The sequence below is a fragment of the Neltuma alba genome, unplaced genomic scaffold (genome assembly GCF_004799145.2).
Source record: "Neltuma alba isolate B1F8T4 unplaced genomic scaffold, ASM479914v2 tig00004475_pilon, whole genome shotgun sequence".
Classification (NCBI taxonomy): Eukaryota; Viridiplantae; Streptophyta; class Magnoliopsida; order Fabales; family Fabaceae; genus Neltuma; species Neltuma alba.
In genome coordinates this window covers 1-19,710 of record NW_021633723.1, presented here as the reverse complement: position 1 = coordinate 19,710, position 19,710 = coordinate 1, and the positions used below count along the sequence as shown (strand labels likewise).

At 35.7% G+C, this 19,710-nt stretch overlaps 2 protein-coding genes and 2 pseudogenes across 2 annotated transcripts; 2 read left to right on the top strand and 2 right to left on the bottom strand.

The window, feature by feature from the left end:
- Positions 1-219: 219 nt before the first annotated feature.
- On the bottom strand, positions 220-2,352 carry LOC114744894 (AB hydrolase superfamily protein YfhM-like; annotated as a pseudogene).
- Positions 2,353-4,709: 2,357 nt separating this feature from the next.
- LOC114744896 (epoxide hydrolase A-like) lies at positions 4,710-6,689 on the bottom strand (annotated as a pseudogene).
- A 2,750-nt stretch (positions 6,690-9,439) lies between these two features.
- Positions 9,440-12,594, top strand: LOC114744898 (protein RTF1 homolog). The gene is made up of 2 exons (XM_028933044.1): positions 9,440-9,825; positions 10,442-12,594. The coding sequence occupies exon 2, from the start codon at positions 10,482-10,484 to the stop codon at positions 12,426-12,428; it is 1,947 nt and encodes a 648-aa protein (XP_028788877.1). The 5' UTR covers positions 9,440-9,825; positions 10,442-10,481; the 3' UTR covers positions 12,429-12,594.
- A 2,810-nt stretch (positions 12,595-15,404) lies between these two features.
- Positions 15,405-17,103, top strand: LOC114744900 (lactosylceramide 4-alpha-galactosyltransferase-like). The gene has a single exon (XM_028933045.1). It carries the CDS (start codon positions 15,483-15,485, stop codon positions 16,875-16,877), a length of 1,395 nt encoding a protein of 464 aa, XP_028788878.1. The 5' UTR covers positions 15,405-15,482; the 3' UTR covers positions 16,878-17,103.
- The last annotated feature ends 2,607 nt before the right edge of the window (positions 17,104-19,710 follow it).

The following is a 19,710-nucleotide window of genomic DNA, read 5'->3' as shown; positions in this document are numbered from 1 at the left end:
AATGAAAAATATTCAATTTTTTAAATATACATTTTAATGAAAAGTAAACATAATAAAACAGATAATAATAATGATTTCATTTTATAATGATGTCAATATAAAACCAATATAATAATGATCAAACCGATTGATATCTACAAACAAAATCTCCTACAATAACAATTATTATCAATTTTTTTTCGCGCGCTAGTCATTATTTTAATCTCTAATCTCTAGCCATTCCCAGTTAAATTGTCTTTTTTATTCATGACTTCAATTTGATTGGAAGCCTAGCCACACACGGATTATCACACTGCAGGGGTACAAGTCATAACATAATCTGATTCACCACATTTATATTATAAATAGCAACTTCCACTCATAACATCATGTGTCTCAGTCTCCACAAATCTCAGTTAAGTTTCAAATGCTTGCCAAGGAAGTCAAGGATCAGCTGATTAACTCGTTCGGGGAATTGCTCCTGAACAAAATGGCCTCCCTCTGGAATGAACGTTATTTCCGAGTTGGGTGCAAATTCTTTCGTCTTCCCACTCTTTATTAGATCCTCAATCCCTGGAAACTTGAGAAAATAATCCTTCCCTCCCATTATAACAAGAGCTGCAACTTTGGCTGTTGGATCTGCTATGTTGTACACTTCACCCAACGACCTATATATGTAAATGTAAATACAAAAAGTAATTATAAGTCTAGTTCTAGATCATCAACCATCATTGTTTTCTCGATTTTCTCAAGAACAAGAATCATTAATTCCTTTACCTGTATGGAACCTTCAATGCGTTTGGGAACCCAGATTTCTCGTACAGTGCTGCATAAGCTGCAAGATCTTCTTCTGTAAACCAAGGGGGAAGAGGGGTTGATGGATCCACCAAATCCATAATCTCCTGGTTTTCCTCAGCGATTGGTATCTCACTTCTAGAGAAGAGGATGTAAATGTTTTTCAGAACCGTCTTTGCATCGAAACGTCCAAAATCAGCCTCTGCCCTTCCTGGTTCCTGAGAAAAACCAAAAAAGAGAACAATTAAGGTTGCATATGATAGACACTACCAATAATGATTATAATAGCAATAGAAATTAGAAACTCAACACGGTTTAAGATTATACCTTCCATCTTGAAATGTAGAAGCCTTCAGGAAGGTATTTGTGGAACTGAGAGGGGCAGGAGGAAAATATGGAACTCCCAGTGAGATAACACCTAAGACCCTTTCAGGGTGTAGAACTGCAAGTAAATATGCAGGTCGAGCTCCAAAGTCTTTTGCAACTAGGAAAACCTATTTACGTTGTTGAGAAAGGGAATATGTTAACAGAAATATATATCAACCGATTAATCCATAATACTACCTCCGGTCCTTATTATAAGACCCCATTTGATTTTTTGTTTGGTCCTAAGACCCTAATCCATTTTATCTCTTATATTTATGCATTTTTTTCCAAGATAATCTTTCTAATAATGATAGTTCTAGCTAGTATACTTAATTAGCAAGGATATTTTAGGAATGACAACACTTATTTATTACAAATAACTAACTTAACTTACTTTCTTAATTTCTTCAAATAAGTTAACAATTAGGACCGGAGGCAGTAGTTACTGTTTCCAGTCTACTGATATATTTGATATGGTGGCTAGTCAATATTGACCACTGTTTTGAATCTCTCAACAAAAGCTGCCTGGAAATTGCTCATTCCTCTAGAGAGCCTAGAGCGATTCACTCTTATTATTTAATGAAAAGTGGAATGATGAAACACTTAACTCGTCTAGGATAATTCACTTCATGTTAGCATAAAAAACGCAGAAAGTCCATAGATATATATAAATATATATATAACGCAGTAACCTTATTGAGACCAAGTGCATTGAGCATTGCAAGTAGGTCATTGGTAATGACAGAGAAGGAGGTTTTGTAGGGTTCGGGCGGCGGGTCAGAAAGGCCATAGCCTCTGTAATCGGGGGCGATAGCTCTGAAGCCGGCACTGGCAACGGCGATCATCTGGTGGCGCCAGGAGTACCATATCTCCGGGAAGCCGTGCAGGAAAACGACAACGTTAGGACCTGATGAAATACCCCAAAAAAAAATGTTTGAAGCTTCCGGCTATACAGGGTGTAAGAAGGAGCGAAATCATGAAAGAAGCAGAGGATCATTGTTATTCTAACCGGTTCCGACATCGGCGACGTGAAGCTTGAGGCCTCCAACGTCGACGAATTTGTGTTGAATTTGGTCCATCTTAAGGATTCTCAGGTTCTGAGCGATTCTCAGTGCCCTCTCTTACGGAGCGAACTTACAATATGGTTCAATGGGCGTCTGTGTGTGTTTATTTGGCCCAGTGAGGCTGCATCCGCAGATGGGGACGTAATTACTCCAGTTAGCAATTTGACAGCTGGGATGCATACACTAAGGGTAAAATGGTCATTTGCGAGATAGATGCTTTCGGGGAACGGAATAAAGATGCTCTCAGAAACAGACAAACACACGAAAACCTTGTCAAGATAAAATGTAAATTGCTATCTCTGCTCCCCTGAGAGAATGATTAGTTTACTGCTCGTATTTATAAAGTATTTTGAAAGAATTACAATCAAGTTTCATAAATAAATAAATAAATACTAAAAATTTTTAATAACAATTTTAACAACATATAATAACAAGTCTTACAGTGAAAATGATAACTTTTAAGATTTGTTTTTTAATTGTTTTCCTTACTTGGAACCTCATTATAATTTTTTCAAGTATTTTTAATATATTTCATACATACTAAGAAAAATTTTAAACTGTATTAATTCTCTATTAAAATATAATAACTTTTCAACTCTACCCTTATTTAATGTATACACTTTAAACAAAACATTTACATTATAATAAATGAGGGATAAAATAGTATATTAATACTAAAACTTTAATGATGTGACTTATATATAAGACTAAAACTAAGAAAAATCTTCTCTCTCTGCCTTATAAATAGGACCAGAGGAGTACTAATTTTAAAAAAATTTAAAAAAATAAAAAAATTATTTTAAAATATTTATATTTATCATTTTTTTAAAATAATTTTTCTAACATACGAATTGATATATAATCTAATAATATATATAAATATTTCAAAAACATCATATAACATATATTATAAATCTTCTCAAATTCGTAAATTGAGTCTTATATTAAAAACAGAAGCTAGTACAATTTCTTAAACTTTTATAAAGCACAAATTGCACTCTTTCTATTTTGTGCTTTATTTTTAACTACAAACGTTTCCACCATGGTTGTCTAAGAAGGTGTTTGCTGTAAATTAACACACACCTTCCATTCTTATTCATAAATTATCTTCTAAAAGTTTTTTACATTCATATTTTCTTATTTTACAAATATATGAACTAATTTTTTTTGCCTAACATCTACTATAAAGTAATTAATATATTTTTCAAGAATAGCGTTATATTTCTATTGTTGAATACTCCTCCGGTCTTATTGACTTATTTGAGGAGATTAAGGAAGTAAGTTAAGTTGGTTATTTATAATAAATAAGTGTTGTCATTCCTAAAATATCCTTGCTAATTAAGTATATTGGCTAAAACTATCATTATTAGAAGGATTATCTTGGAAAAAAATACATAAATATAAGAGACAAAATGGATTGGGTCTTATAATTAGGACCAAATAAAAAGTCAAATTGGGTCTTATAATAAGGACGAGAGGAGTAATTACGGTAGAGAGAGATTAAGAGAGATGAGCAAGATTGAGTTAGAATTTAATTTAATTCGATTGAATTTATTTTTTATTTAATTAATAGTATGTTTTATTTTGTCCATGTGAAATATTTAAAGCTGTCCGATAAATGAAAATGAAGGAATCACAAGATGTGCTTTTGTTGTGCTGGAACAAGAAGTTGTCATTTTTAAAAGAGTGTTTGGCAAGATAGAAAAGTACTTTGAAAACAATTCCTGCAAAACGAGGTAGATTCTTTTACATATTTATTTCGTATACTATAAAAGTACTTTTAAAATTATAGTTTAATTTTCATCCAGACACTCTCTAAATTTTTATTGCATGTACGGCGCACATTACTATTATAGTGTCTAAACACCCCCATTCTAAACATCTTACGCATCAAAATAGAATATAATTTAATCACGTCTAAGAAGCTGGAATTAAAACGGGTTAAATTTCAATATGTTACTCACCAAATATTAGGACTTGTTTGGAATTAGAAAAAAAATCTTTTAAAAATAACATTTCAATAATAATTTATAAAATACGAAATAAATAAATAAATAAAATTTGTCTCCACTCATACGAACAAGTACCGTGAACAAATGCTTTTAGAATTTTAATCATGATCCCAGACAAATACTAAATTTTGAATAACTTAAGTATAAATAATACAAGTTACATTTATGTATCTTCCACGACAACACGTCAAATTTAATATATTTTGTCTTCATGCTAGAAAGTGGGCATTTTGGCTTGACCATCGATTTGAACCATTATACTATCAAGTAGTGGTGCTTTATTTCACATGCTATTCAGTCATACACAGGACCTTGGAATATGTCGATAGTTCAAGAAGGATAACCCAACACTATTTTCTATCTTCTTGTCTTTTCCACACGTCTTTTTCATTATGATATCGTTCTTTGCCATGCATAGGTTCGTTTGAATTTTTTTTTGGGGGGTCTTGGAGATCAATGTTTTGAGATGAGAATCTCAAAGTCTCATAACTTGCCATAAAATTGTCATACAAATTGATATATAGCTGCAATAATATTTAATTTGTCAAGAGTTGATCGAGCAAGATCATGATGAAACTCCCCAAGAAAAAAAGTCATTTTCCACAAAGACGCAGAGAAGAGATTATTTATTTCAAATCCATACAAGTCATTTCACACAACACATACAAAACAAATTCATAATTTACAATTCAAAATCAAATTTGCTTACCAAGGAAGCAGAGGATAAGGTGATTCACTTGTCCAGGGAATTGCTCATGAACAAAGTGGGTTCCTTCAGGGATGAATGTGATCTCCAAATTGGGAACAAGTTTTTTAGCCTTTTCACTCTTCACTAGCTCTTCAATCCCTGGAAATTTAAGCACATAATCCTTGCCACCCATTATCAGAAACGCAGGAACTTTTACCACTGGATCTGCTAAATTCAATTCTTCACCAAATGACCTATCATGCCAATCAAATCCAATGTCACAAGCAAAAATTCATACTCTGCACCACTTCTGGTAGAAAGTTTTTACAACAAATCCACTCTTGCATTAGAAGAGTAACCACACAATGTTTAGGATCCAAGCAAAGTCCACTAACATGTGAAATTCCCAGACAAGCAAGAGTACATGATGAGATCTGCTGCGAAATCAAGAGCTCTTTCATATTAACATTTCATGCTTTTTTTGTCCTCTCTTTAATATATGTAGCACATAGACTTGTGAAGAAAAACATATGTCAAACCCAATACGATTCTTGATTGACACATGGATGCTATAAATTTTATCGTGTTTTTGCTTCATAGTTTCAGATATATCAAGAGTAGTCACTCTCAAGTACCTGTATGGAACTTGTAAAGCTGTTTGAAATCCAGATTTCTCATACAAATCTCCATATGTTGCGAGATCTTCTTCTGTGATCCAAGGGGGAAGTGGAGCCGATGGCTCCACCATATCCATGATCTCCTGGTTCTGCTGAGCTATTGGGATCTCACTTCTGGAGAAGAGAATGTAAACTTTTCGCACAACCGTCTTTGCATCAAGGCGTCCAAAATCAGCCTCTGCCCTTCCTGGCTCCTGAAATGAATTGGAATGGACAGAAACAAACTAATAAGTGTGTAAGTGCGTGTGTGTGTGTATGGGGTATGAAAGAATGAATAAGGATTGAAACTTACTCTCCATCTCAAGATATAGAAGCCTTCAGGAAGATACTTCTCCTACACAGAAGGACCTGGAGGCACAAAAGGAACCCCCAACGTGACAACTCCTAAGACCCTTTCCGGATGCAGAATAGAAAAAAGATATGCAGGCGTAGCTCCAAAATCTTTTCCTATCAGAAAAACCTACAAATACATATAGAGTTGGGGCTCTTGAATTAGGTTATCAGGCTGGCCAAAAAACAGAGAGAATTAGGTTATTAGGCAAGTGACTCACAATACATTCTCATCAGTTGCAAGTAGGCATGTCTCTGTGCTTAGTACTTCCATTCTAATATTTCTTTTATTCTTACTCTTTTGACCAAAAAAAAATGTATCTTTCAATTTATCAGAGGTGCACAATTGATATTGAGATCATGGAATTGCATTCAAAACAGTTTACAAGTAGAACTCACAAAGAGAAATTGCCAGGTAGACAGTGAATCGGATAAGGTCGCCTTTTCGGGTTCGGGTGGTGGATCGGAAAGCCCGTAGCCTCTGTAATCGGGGGCAATCGCTCTGAATCCAGCATTGGCCAGGGCAATCATCTGGTGGCGCCAGGTGTACCATATCTCCGGGAATCCATGAAGGAAAACGACGACGTTAGGACCTGCAAGCGAAAATGAAAATGGGTGTTTGATTCAAGAAGAAGAAGAAGAAGATGATGATGATGATGAGGTGTAGAGAATTCAGACCCTCTCCGATTTCAGCTATGTGGAGTTTTAGGCCCCCAGAGTTGACGAACTTGTGCTGAATTTGATTCAATTCCATCTTCTCCGAAACTCTTGGACGGCTAGGACTAAAAAATCTGCTTATCAGCAGCATTCAGTGTTCCAAGCACAAAGAGTCACCAAAAATCAAAATAATGCGATAACTAATTAATGAAAATTTTGAAATTCAATTTAGAATATATAAAAATTAATGGGAAAATGACAATAAAATACCACCTGAATTCCAAAAAGACAAATAAGGGACCTGAATAAGCAAAATGACAAATAGGGCACTGGGTACCAATTTGGAATATAGATTTTCGGCCAAAAGACCGAATTGCCCTGATTGTCTCTGAACATTGAGCAGTGTATTCATGCGATAGAGAAAGGGAGAAACTGATTTCCTTCTACGAAACTAAATCCAAGTTCCTGCAGTCACCAAAAAGGATTTTTCGAAATCACGTTGCCGTCGTCGTAGGAGTAGATTGCCATCGCTGAATTTGGTTATCATCGCTGAAATACATTGCCCTGTCTGAAATAACTTGTACCCATGAAATTGTCGTCGTCGAAGAGGTCGCTGAAGTATTTGAATTATTCATGAGTGAGTAGAAGTTGATGGTGGGATTTGGATTATTCATTTTTGTGGCTGTTTCATGGTGAAATAGGAACAGGATTATTGCATTTGAGGGTTCATATTCAGTATTTGGTGAATGATGAAGCAGAAATCAGAAAATAGTCGCAAGCAATTACGTAATGTAATTGCTGTCATATGTTTGCTGGTTTTTGGTAAATCCCATTCCGTGAATGGTAAATCCCATTCCGTGAATGGTAAATTTTAATATACATGTAGTTAATTATGAAACTTAATAGTTCAATGTTTATTGTGATGTACTTCAGGTGCACGTTCACTGAATGATTTATTTATGCTTACAAGTTGCTCTTCCGGTGAAAACAGGTTTACAAAACCCATTGAAGAAGTGGTCACTTTCACTATAAAAGTTGTAAATCTCATTATGTGTTTTGTAAAATTCAGCGTGAAATTTTATTGGTGGTGAAAAGTAAGTTACTCATCCCCCGAAAATATATTGCAAAATCTATTAACAAAGCGGTCACTTTTATCACAAAAGTTGTAAATCCCAGCATATGTTTTATAAAATTCAACGTGAAATTTTATTGGTTTTTAGAAACAAGTTACCTATCCCCTGAAAACAGGTTACAAAAGCCATTTAAGAAGTAGTCATTTTCACTATAAAAGTTGTAAATCTCACTGTGTGTTTTGTAAAATTCAATGTGAAATTTTATTGGTTTTTAGAAACAAGTTGCTCATCCCCTAAAAAGAGGTTGCAAAACCCATTTAAGAAGTGATCATTTTCACTAAGAAAGTTGTAAATCTCACTACATGTTTTGTAAAATTCAACATATAATTTTATTGGTTTTTATAAACAAGTTGCCAATCCCTTGAAAACATGTTGCAAAACCCATTGAAGAAGTGATCATTTTCATTATGAAAGTTGTAAATCTCACTATGTGTTTTGTCAAATTCAGCGTGAAATTTTATTGATTTTTAGAAACAAGTTGCTCATCCCCTGAAAAGAAGTTGCAAAATTCATTTAAGAAGTGGTAATTTTCACTACAAAAGTTGTAAATATTACTCTATGTTTTGTAAAATTCAGCATAGAATTTTATTGGTTTTTAGAAACAAGTTGTCAATCCCTTGAAAACATGTTACAAAACCCATTGAAGAAGTGATCATTTTCACTACGAAAGTTGTAAATCTCACTATGTGTTTTGTCAAATTTAGTATGAAATTTTATTAGTTTTTAGAAACAAGCTACCCATCTCCTGAAAACAAGTTACAAAACCCATTGAATAAGTGGTCATTTTTACTACGGAAGTTGTAAATCCCACTATACGTTTTGTCAAATTTAGCGTGAAATTTTATTAGTTTTTACAAACAAGTTATTTATCTCCTGAAAACAGGTTGCAAAACCCATTAACAAAGTAGTCACTTTCACTACAAAAGTTGTAAATCACAATATGTATTTTGTAAAATTCATAATTAACTACATGTATAGTAAAATTTACCATTCACATAGTGGGATTTACCATTCACGTAGTGGGATTTACCAAAAACCAGCAGGCATATAACAGCAGTTACGTAACGTAATTGCTTGTCTTTGTTTTCTGATTTCCACTTCATCTTCCCCGCAGGTTCACTCCCTCTCTCACTACAAATCCTCTTTCCCACAACCAAAACCCACCAAATCAACAATCTCTACAGAATGGTGATGCGAAGGAGTAAGATAATAGCATTTCCAACATTCTTCTTTCCTTCTTCCCGCATTTCATCACCGTCGGTCTTCCTCTCTCCTTTCTCTCACTGCGTCGCTTTCTTCCTCTCTCCTTTCTCTCACTTTCAGACAGGGCATTTTGGTCTTTTGACCAAAAATCTGAATTCCAGATTGGTACCCAGTCCCCTATATGTCATTTTGCTTATTCAGGTCCCTTATTTGTCTTTTTGGAATTCAGGTGGTATTTTATTGTCATTTTCCCAAAATTAATTGTTGAATAACTATATTAAGTTAAATTAATATAATTGAATTTTAAAATACATATAAAAATCTATTTTTCAAAAAATAGTGATCTACCTAAAATATGACTTTGATGGTATATTTGTTGAATAATTAATTACCTGATTCGGCTGTCATTAATAAAGTATAAATTTTTAGTTTGTAAATTTCAGGAAAATATGTTACAGTTTACTCCGGAGTAAAATTTAAAGTTGAATTTGGTTATTTAAAAAAAAAAAAATCAAGTAAACTGCGAGGTGCCTGCCAGGCTCCCACATCTTGACATCTCTTCCTCACGATGTGAAGTACCATTAGGTTGGATCAGAATCTACGAGGGCTTGGCGGCTTGGCTGGGTCGATGGTTTTGGGGCCAGCACGTGTCGTCGGTGACTGAGGGATTGACGGAGAAGAGGGATTCCTTACCGACTGCGACAGCGGTGCCGGAGGTTAGAGAAAATCGGTGGCTGGGGCCAATTTTTGGGCGAGAACGACTAGGGAAATCCAGGGTGAGAGAGCTCGGTGCTGCAACGTGGCCGTCGGCTGAGACTCGACGGATAAGAGGGAATCGGCGCCGGAGGTCACAGCGGAGACAAAGGCGACAGAAATCTCTTGGTCTAGAGTCCGTTGGAGAGCGAGACTTTTGCCTTCAAGGTTAGGATTACATATAAATCTCTTTTCATCCCTCCAGTCGATGCGATTATAGTTGTCCTCTTCGGTTATTACATGTGCGCAGCGAAGTATTTCGTTTGAGTTGGGTTGGGGTTGGGGCTGGGGAGGGGGGGCGAATTACTGATGCTCCGCTGTGTGCAAGTAAATTTTTCATCTGTTCAACTTCTTCTGCCCAAATCCGGCGCAAATGCCTCTTTATCAACCCGTTCTGCTTCTTCATGGGTAGTTCGGTAGTTTTATCTCCCTCTGCCTTTCTGGACCAAGCTATTCCTCCGCCCCTGGCAGGAAACATCTCTTTCCGCTTGAACCTTCTTCCCTAGCTGCTGCTCTGTTCTCCCCCTTTGTGCAGCCAACAGGAGTCTGATTGCCGTTTCGCCCAACCAAAGAGGTCCTAAGACCTCAGCCACAACCCCATCTCCCCGCCATTGTTAATTGACACCCACATAGCTGAGTTGATCGTATTCATCTGTAGTTGTCAACTCTTGATATTGTTACCAAGCTTGCATGTATACATCTAATTACTTTGTATATGCTTTCATGGCTCTAAAGCTGTTTTGTGGCTTATGTGACAGCAATTAATACCTTGGTTTATATGCAGGTAGGATCAGTTTGAATTCAAACGCTGAAGGGGGACTATTATGGCAGATTTAGAAAATTTACTTTTGGAAGCTGCGGGAAGAACTGGGACGGGGAGAAATCGCCAGTCTCTACCTTCTTCGAGGAGGCAACATGATGGCTCATATTCAGATGGTGGGAGTGATTCTAGGGATGATGATTCAGATGATGATCTTAACTTTGCAAGCAGAAAGCCCTCTGGATCTCAAGTTCCTTTAAAGAAGAGATTAGATTCAACAGAAAGAGATGATGATCAGGTTAGTCAAGAAGGGGATGGGGATGATGGTCATTCCCATCACGAGGGTGATAGCAGTGATGAATCTGACATTGGTGATGATCTATATAAAAACGAAGATGACCGGCGGAAGCTCTCTGAAATGACTGAACTTCAAAGAGAGATGATCTTGTCTGATAGGGCAAGCAAAAAGGATGATAAAAATTTGTTGGGGAAGATAGCATCAAAGCGTGAGAAAGGAAAGACAAGCGTGCCCAGAAAACAAACTCCTCCTCTTCCATCATCTCGTGTGCGTTCATCAGCCAGATCTGCTGACAGGTCAGCTGCTAAGGATGATGCGCTAAATGAATTGCGAGCAAAGAGGTTGAAACAGCAAGATCCAGAAGCCCACCGTAGACTGAGAGAGGCATCCAGAGGTTCAGGGTCTCGGCATTTTTCACCGAAGGGCAAGCCTTTTACTTCAACAAGCCTTAGTAGTTCAAGCCATAGTGAGAGTGAAAGTAGGTCTCATAGTGATGATGAAGGTTCAACTGGGGATGGAGGGATTGGTGACAGTGATGATGATAGGGCAATGTCTGATGGGCCAATATTTGAGGATATTAGAGAAATTACAATTCGCAGGTCAAAACTAGCTAAATGGTTTATGGAGCCTTTCTTTGAAGATTTAATTGTTGGTTGCTTCGTAAGAGTTGGTATTGGTAGATCGAAGTCTGGCCCGATCTACCGCCTTTGCATGGTGAAAAATGTTGATGCCACAGAACCTGAGCGGCAATATAGACTAGAGAATAAAACTACATACAAGTACCTAAATGTTACTTGGGGAAATGAAAATTCTGCTGCTAGGTGGCAAATGGCTATGGTTAGCGACTCTGCACCAATTGAGGAAGAATTCAAACAATGGGTTAAAGAAGTAGAGCGAAGTGGTGGCAGGATGCCAAGCAAACAAGATGTGTTGGACAAAAAACAAGCTATCCAAAAGATTAACACATTTGTATACTCTGCAGCTACTGTCAAACAGATGTTACAGGAGAAAAAATCTTCTTCATCAAGGCCATTAAATATTGCAGCTGAGAAAGATCGACTGAGGAGGGAATTGGAGATAGCACAGAGTAAGAACAATGAGGCAGAAGTCGAGAGAATCAAGGCAAGACTATTAGAATTAGAGGCAGTCAGACAAGCAAAGGAGAAGGATGCCAAGGCATTGAAGCTGGCTGAGATGAACAGAAAGAACAGGTTTGAGAATTTTAAAAATGCTTCTGAATTGAGGCCACTCAGTGCAGTCTTGAAAGCTGGGGAGGCAGGTTATGATCCATTTTCAAGGAGATGGACTCGATCAAGGAACTACTATGCTTCAAAACCTGGTGAAGCTGGAAATAATAATGCCAATGGCCCAGTGGTTGGTGCAGGCATCAATGGCACAGGAGCAACTTCGGAGGCCGGTATGGTGGCTACTGCTGCAGCTCTGGAAGCAGCTGCTGGTGCTGGCAAGCTAGTAGATACAAGTGCTCCAGTGGATCAAGGGACCGAGTCAAATGTGCTGCACAATTTTGAGTTGCCAATTTCATTAGCAATACTTCAGAAGTTTGGTGGAGCCCAGGGAGCTCAGGCTGGTTTCATGGGAAGGAAGCAAAGAATAGAAGCAACGGTGGGATTTCGAGTCCCAGAAAATGATGGCAGGAGGCATGCATTGACATTGACTGTTAGTGATTACAAGAGAAGAAGGGGACTCCTATGAAGTGTGTTGCTGCTCCCAGTCATATCATGCTGGTTATGGTAAATGAGGCAACTGTATTATTAATATGGACTCTGTTTTGTTGGCGAAAGAAAGATAGGCGGAAACCGGTTTATGCTGATTCTGTATGACTTGTCCTATGATATCTTAAATCCTTTTTGTGTGTTCATCGTGTTTTCATTCTTTTTCCTCACACGTAAAATATTTAAATGGAGACCGTTGGAGTAGATATATGCCTGTAATTCTTACCGTAATTCGTTATTCGATGCTTGGAATTGGAATAAGACTAAGATAAAAGCAAAAATGTTAGGTCTCAGAGGAAGTTGTCTTGCAAATTCTGTTAGTTCATATTTCCTCTGTACTGGACCGTGTGCTGTGACTCAAGCCTTCCATTTTCTGGTTCAGGGATGTTGAGAGCGGTTGCTATTTCTTTAATTTTGTAAATGCTAAAGCATTCCAAAAGCGCCAGACTTATTATGGAGCTCCTCAACGGTAAAATTCTAAGATGGTGTGACATTTGAATCCAAAGCAACAATTTTCGGTGGAGCTTCATTGTAAATTAATAACTGAACCAATACCCGACAGGGAAAGTCTAACAGCTCCTGGGAAAACTGGAGCGGTTCTTGGATGGACCATTCCATTAGGAAAGTTGAAGGCTTTCATCTATCCCGTGGCTTTGGTCGCGGAGAAAGAAAACCGGTAGTCTTTTTGGAATTACTTAAATAAAAATTTACAAGTATGTTTTATGTAAATTTAGACAAATTTTTTTTATGTACTTATTTTATGTTTTATAAATTTTGATTGAAAAACTATTTATAAGTCATTTTAAACAGATTAGTTTGCTCTAAGTAGAAGATCGAGAAAGAAACATTTCCCAAAAAAAAGAGATGGGATGCTTGTAAGTAATTTAAAATATATACTACTTCTAATTTTTAATATAAGAGTAAGTTTGATTTTCAATTTAGTCTGAAATATAAAACCTCAGTCCGGTTTATCTCTAATATTTATCTTTTTTTTTTAGGTAATCCTTATGGTAGTTAAACATGTTAAAGATCCAATCAAATGATAGTTTTAGTTAATATATATATATATGATTAGCAGGGGTATTTTAAGAAAAATAACACCTATTTATTACAAATAATTAACTTAACAAATTTTTTTAATCTATTCAAATTAATTAACTAGTTCTTATATTAAGGACTGGAGGTAATATGTATAGATATAATTTCGAGATGGTTTAGTTGTAAATTAGGCTGTTCATTTTAAAATGTGCAAATTTGATATCTTGCATTCTTATTTTTTGTCACCAAAGCCCTAAGATGAGTATTTTTCTCATCAAGATCGACGAAGGCAGAATTAAAATGGTTCTTTAATCCTTTTTTATATAGACATAATTTCGAGGTGGTTTAGTTGTAAATTACGTTTTTCGTTTTAAAATTTGTAAAGTTGATATCTTGCATTTTTTTTTCTTTTTTCTTTTTTTTGTCATCAAAGCTCTAAGATGAGCATTTTTCTCATCAAAATTGACGAAGGCAGAGTGAAAATGGTTCTTTCATCCTTTTTTCAATATAAAAAGTCTGATCGATTCAATTCAATCAATAATTTGTTATATTTTTCCATGTATTGCATGAAAGTTGCAAAAATCTACTGCTTATGTTATTTTATTACTGGTTATTATTTCTCAGTAAAAAAAACTTATTTTTCAAAAAAAAATTATGTCAGCATTTGTGAATTTGATGTCTTTTGTTTTTAATATTTTAAAATCAAATCATATTTTAGGATGATTATAAAATATAATTAACTCTAGCATTATTACGTCAGTCTCTTGTTTCGTCCCATAATTATTTGTCGTCGGGCTCGAGTCAATTATTTGGTCCCAGTCAAGTTGAGCATGTCAGTAGTATTTTGTATTTTCATGCCAGCAGTTATTGTGTGCACTGTCAGATCGTAAATTCGTAATTCTAAATTCTTTTTCAGATGGGTAAATTACACATTTTAAATTTAATTAAGAATTAATAAGAAAATATTATAATAAAAAATTAGCAAGTACTCGCATATTTCGTGATCTTTTACCATATTTTGCCTACCTTTTACAAAAATTGACGGGTACGGTTGAACAAAATTTTTTGCAAGAAATTATGGGGTAAATAAGATTAATCTGAATATCATTATTTAGGTTTTTAAAAAATAAGCCAAATTACAAATTTTAATAAATATGGCAAAACAAATACAAGGCATTAATATAAGTGTTGATAACAGAAAATGAGTTAGAGGGTAAATAAGATTAATTAATTAATTTGTTTGATTTCTGTGATATCATTAAAAGGATATTGTTTACAGTACGGTCAGAAAAAAAATATAACTTCTAATAGGATATGGTATTTTTTTATAACTTTTATATTATATATTGTTCATTTATTAATTATAAATAAAAATGGAGGGCATAGTCTTTTTATATATGAGATAATTTATAAAATTTTAGGAGTACATAGTAATTTTTTAAAATATTCATAATTGAAGAATAAAAAAGACTTGACCCAAGTAAATTTGGCTCGTCCACCAAGCTTACCATAATATTACAATTCTTAATAATTCTTAGGCATCTTCTATTTTCTGATATAACATTATCATTGAGAAATTAGGAGTATTAATTAAAGATAGAAGGGGAAAGATGGAAAAAATTGTAAAACATAAATTAGTTAAAATTATTTTATTGATAGTGTGTTTGAATTAAATAATTTCGTATTATAAAAAATTGGAAGGAGACGGTAAGACAGCCATCCAACGTGAACCAGGAGGCCCGTCCGCGCTGTTCCTTTCTGAAGGTTTCTCACTCTCACTCCCGAGCAGGCCCTTCAATATCTCCGCTTTATACGTTTTTTGGTTCCCAAGGTCCTAAAACTCAATACCCAATTAATACTCTTATTTTATGATCCTTTCTCCCGCTACCGCCATTAGAATGCTCTCCTCCTTTCTCTCCGGACTGCTTTCAAAATCAAAAGTTGAAAGTTGAAACTTTTTGAATAGTCTGTTTAACCCAAAACCAGCCCAAAGGCCATGACTGAGAGCACCACGAAACCACCAACTCAGTTTCACTTACCCTTTCTTCTTCTCCTTCACCAAGTTCAGGACTTGAAAAGATCCGTGCTTGCTATATTCTTCTGCTTCCCCACTTACTGTTTCGCTTTTCTTCTTCTCTTCCTCTTGGCTTACAATGGTTTCACAGTTTTCTGGGTTCATGTCCCTTTCTTGGCTAAACCGCTGTCGAAACCCATTGTTTTCTCGCCTGTGAGTGACGCCAGGGAAGAATCAGTTCGGAAATGGTCTTCTTCTTCTTCTTCCCAGTTGAAGCTGTCTTCTTCTGTGCTGTTTGCCATCAACAAGGATTCATCTGCGACTTTCTCGAAGATTCATTTGCCCATCTTGCAAAATTCGTCATTTCCCGCGACAACTGCCGAGAAATTTCTCTTCCACAGGTCGAGACGAGCCAGGAGACACAAGAGGGGCCTAAGAAGTTTGCGCTCAGAAGGTCAGGTCTCGTGGTTTCAGACCAGAATCAAAGTATTCTTTGCTGGGAAGAATTCTTCTTCCTCTTCCTCGTCATCATCCTGTAAGATCAGGTTCTTCATGACTTGGATTGCGTCATTAGAATCATTTGGTGACATACAGTTTTCAGCCATGGAAAGCTTGTTCAAGTCTCACCCAAAAGCTTGCTTGGTGATAGTATCCAAATCACTGGACTCCCATGGAGGCTCTCAAATCCTGAAGCCATTTTTGACTAATGGGTTCAGAGTAACAGCAGTTGCCCCAGATTTTGATTGTATATTCAAAGACACTCATGCAGAGTCATGGTACAATCGTTTGAAGGAAGGCAATGTGAATCCAGGTGAAATCTCTTTAGGCCAAAACCTCTCAAACTTGATTAGGCTTGCTCTTTTGTACAAGTTTGGAGGCATTTACATGGACGCAGATGTTATAGTATTGAAGAGTTTCTCTAAACTGAGAAACACCATTGGAGCACAGAACTTGGATGCAAAAACTGGGAAATGGAGCAGACTGAACAATGCTTTGCTGATATTTGATAAAAAGCATCCATTACTTTCCAAGTTCATTGAAGAATTTGCACTCACATTTGATGGGAACAAGTGGGGTCACAACGGTCCTTACCTAGTCTCAAGAGTGGTCTCTAGGGTGAGTGGAAGACCAGGATTTAACTTCACTGTTATGCCACCATCTGCATTTTATCCTGTGGACTGGAGAAGTATTGCTCATCTGTTTCAGAGACCCAGAGATGAACTCCAATCAAAATGGCTGGTGAAGAAACTTGAACAAATTAACAAGGAAAGTTTTGCTGTGCACTTGTGGAACAAGAGGAGTGGGAAACTTGAGGTGGAAAAAGGAAGCATTGTTGATAGTATCATATCAAGGAGTTGCATTTTCTGCAACTCATAGTTCAAGTTTGTAGCTACCTAAAGGGTTATATAGAATCGTCATTCCTATAAAACTTTTCTGTACTGTCTTTATTGTAAGTGGATATGGACTGATTGTGACTGGGTTCATTCCACTATAGGAAAAAAAATATAGTTTGAAATCATAGGGCTTATTGTATGTCTTTCAGAATCTGGAAAGAAAGAGGTAAAAAATTTATGTTATTTCCTTCATGTCTGGATTTTGATTACGTTTTGAATCTGGAAAGTGGGATTAGATTGACTGATTTTTAATTCCAGAAGGGAATGGAAAAGGCTTATCATGATTGTGACTATTAAGTCGTGAGAGTGATCTCTCAGCTTCCTATCTGAATAGATCACCTACTTTCTCCCATGCATGTGACAACAAACTCATTTTTTTTTGTCAAGATTTATTGACCTACGGGTCCGGACATTGAAGATTTTGGCCCAGTGGTGAAAGTTTTTTAACTCTACTTTAAATAGCTGCTTCACAAAAGCTTATTGCAGAGTCTGTCTTAATAAATCCTTAGGATGCAAAATGTTCTCCCAGTTCACTTGCTTTGATAAACTGATCATTGCTCTCAGATTTATTTTTCAAGGACATTGCAAGTATTTTCTGCTTACTGTTCACTCTGCTTCATTCTGTTCCCCTGTTTGAGGGGTATTCAAATCATAAGTTCATTGTGTTTCTGGCAAAAACTTCCATGAGTGGGTCAAAGGAAAAGACAATGAAACCAGTTGTGGATTAATTCCAACAAGGTAGTGAAACATGGAATAATGAAGTCATTGAACTATTTTTGTCTGTGACTTCAATTTGCTCCCCTTTCTTTTTCTGGGTCATGGTGGCATTAATTGCATCACATGGTGACAAGGTTTAATCATTGTAGGCATCTCTCTGTCCTTCACAGTGAGCTTCATGTTGATTTAGAGAGACATCCAAAGTACTAGTATCACTTTTTAACTATGGCAAAAAAAAAAATCACTTTTTAATTGAACCATTTTTTGCACTTTTTATTTGTTTACATTATTTTTTCTAATTTAGCATGTGACAAACTGAACGTCCTGAAATTTTTAATTTAATTTTTAAAATTTACAACTTAGCTTCTGAATATTTTGGTTAATTAATTTTTATTAAATAGTTATAAAATTAATATTTTTCAATTTCCAAACCTTAAAGTGTCATATCCCTAACAGTTGATTCAACCTACTTTCAACAATTAGGCGTTAGTTCACTCACAAACTCCTTGCTCATCTTTTGTTCATTTATGGTGGTTGTCAAGCTTTGGCTGGGGTTTTTTTAATTTGGGTGTGATATCTCCCTGACGCGAAATCTTGATCTAATTTAAATAATGTAATTATTTTTAAAAAAATTATTACTATCGTTAAAATATTTGTTTAAAATTATATTTATTTTATATTATTTTTATTTATAAAACAATAATTAAATTTAAACTATTTAAACTAAATTTAGATGATCAAAAAAATCTGCACTCTTTGCCTCTTTGCCCATGGGGGAAAAAAAAAAAGGAAATGGAGAAGCATTAGAGTTAATCAGGACATCAGGTCCATCCTCCAATCCAAAGGCATCGTCATTTCTCTATTTTTTATATGATTTTTTTTGGGCCAACAAGCCACAATTGCTTACAAGACAAACTTACAGTCGTCACAACTCACACAACCACTACAAGACAAAGCTGATCAAGACAGCAAGAAAAGACAAACTAAATTACCGCACAACTTAAATTACACCAACTAAAACAGACAAATAGTAAATAAACACGATGGGAACTATATCTACACACATTATTCACAGAACAGTAGTATCATTTACACCTGCAAATTTTATGTAACGCATGAAGCCTAGATATTAGTTCATTTTTTCCTGAGATGAGGAATATGAACATCCTCCATTAGAAGTTGGCAGTTGGCAATAATCTTAAAACACATGAATAAGGGCCAGTTTGTTTAGGATTTTTCTGTTTTTTTTTTTTAAACCCATTGTTGCCATGAGAATTTAAACAGAACACATGAAAAATGCATTGGAAAAGCTTACTTTGATAAGCTATTCAAAGAAAAAGCTGAAAAAAGATTTTTTTTTCCCACAAAACTTTTATTGTTAACTTAATATTCTTTCAACAACTCATCTTAAACTTATTAACTAAAATCATTCTATTTCAAGAATTTGGACGACTTTGTTCTATCAGCATGTTCCATTATGCACTTGATTATTAAAGCGATGACCAAATGATCTCTCAAGTATCAAACCACTAGAACTTAGGGACAGAGACAATGCCACGCCCACGCCCATGCCACCGATGGTCCCAGAACAAGCCCAAGAGACAGAGACAATAGAATTTCCATTATAAAATAACTCTGACAAATGAATCAATGTAATCTGAACTCAACTCCCAACAGAATAAGAAAAGAATTACATAGCAATATTAATACATATGCACATTGAGATCTACTTCAGCTAATATTTTAATGACTCGTATTGGTGGCTTCCTACAAGAAATAACATCACATAGTAAAATTTCTCCTCTTTGTTTTGTTAGCAACTGCAAGTCTTGTTCCCCAGGTCCTGGATGCTGCAGCAACAGAACATACCCTTTATGAATCAAAAGCAGAAATCTCCGCTCACACAAGAATATGGCCAGCCACCAACTTGACAGTATGCATGTTACCCGTATATATATTATATTTATATGTTCATATAACTCATGACTTCTGAACCAGCCTCTCTACGTCTCCCATTTCAACCTCGTTTCTTTGCCATTCGCCATCTCCCTCATCTTGGAACACCTTTTCAATCTCCTCCAAGGTTTTCCCTTTTGTTT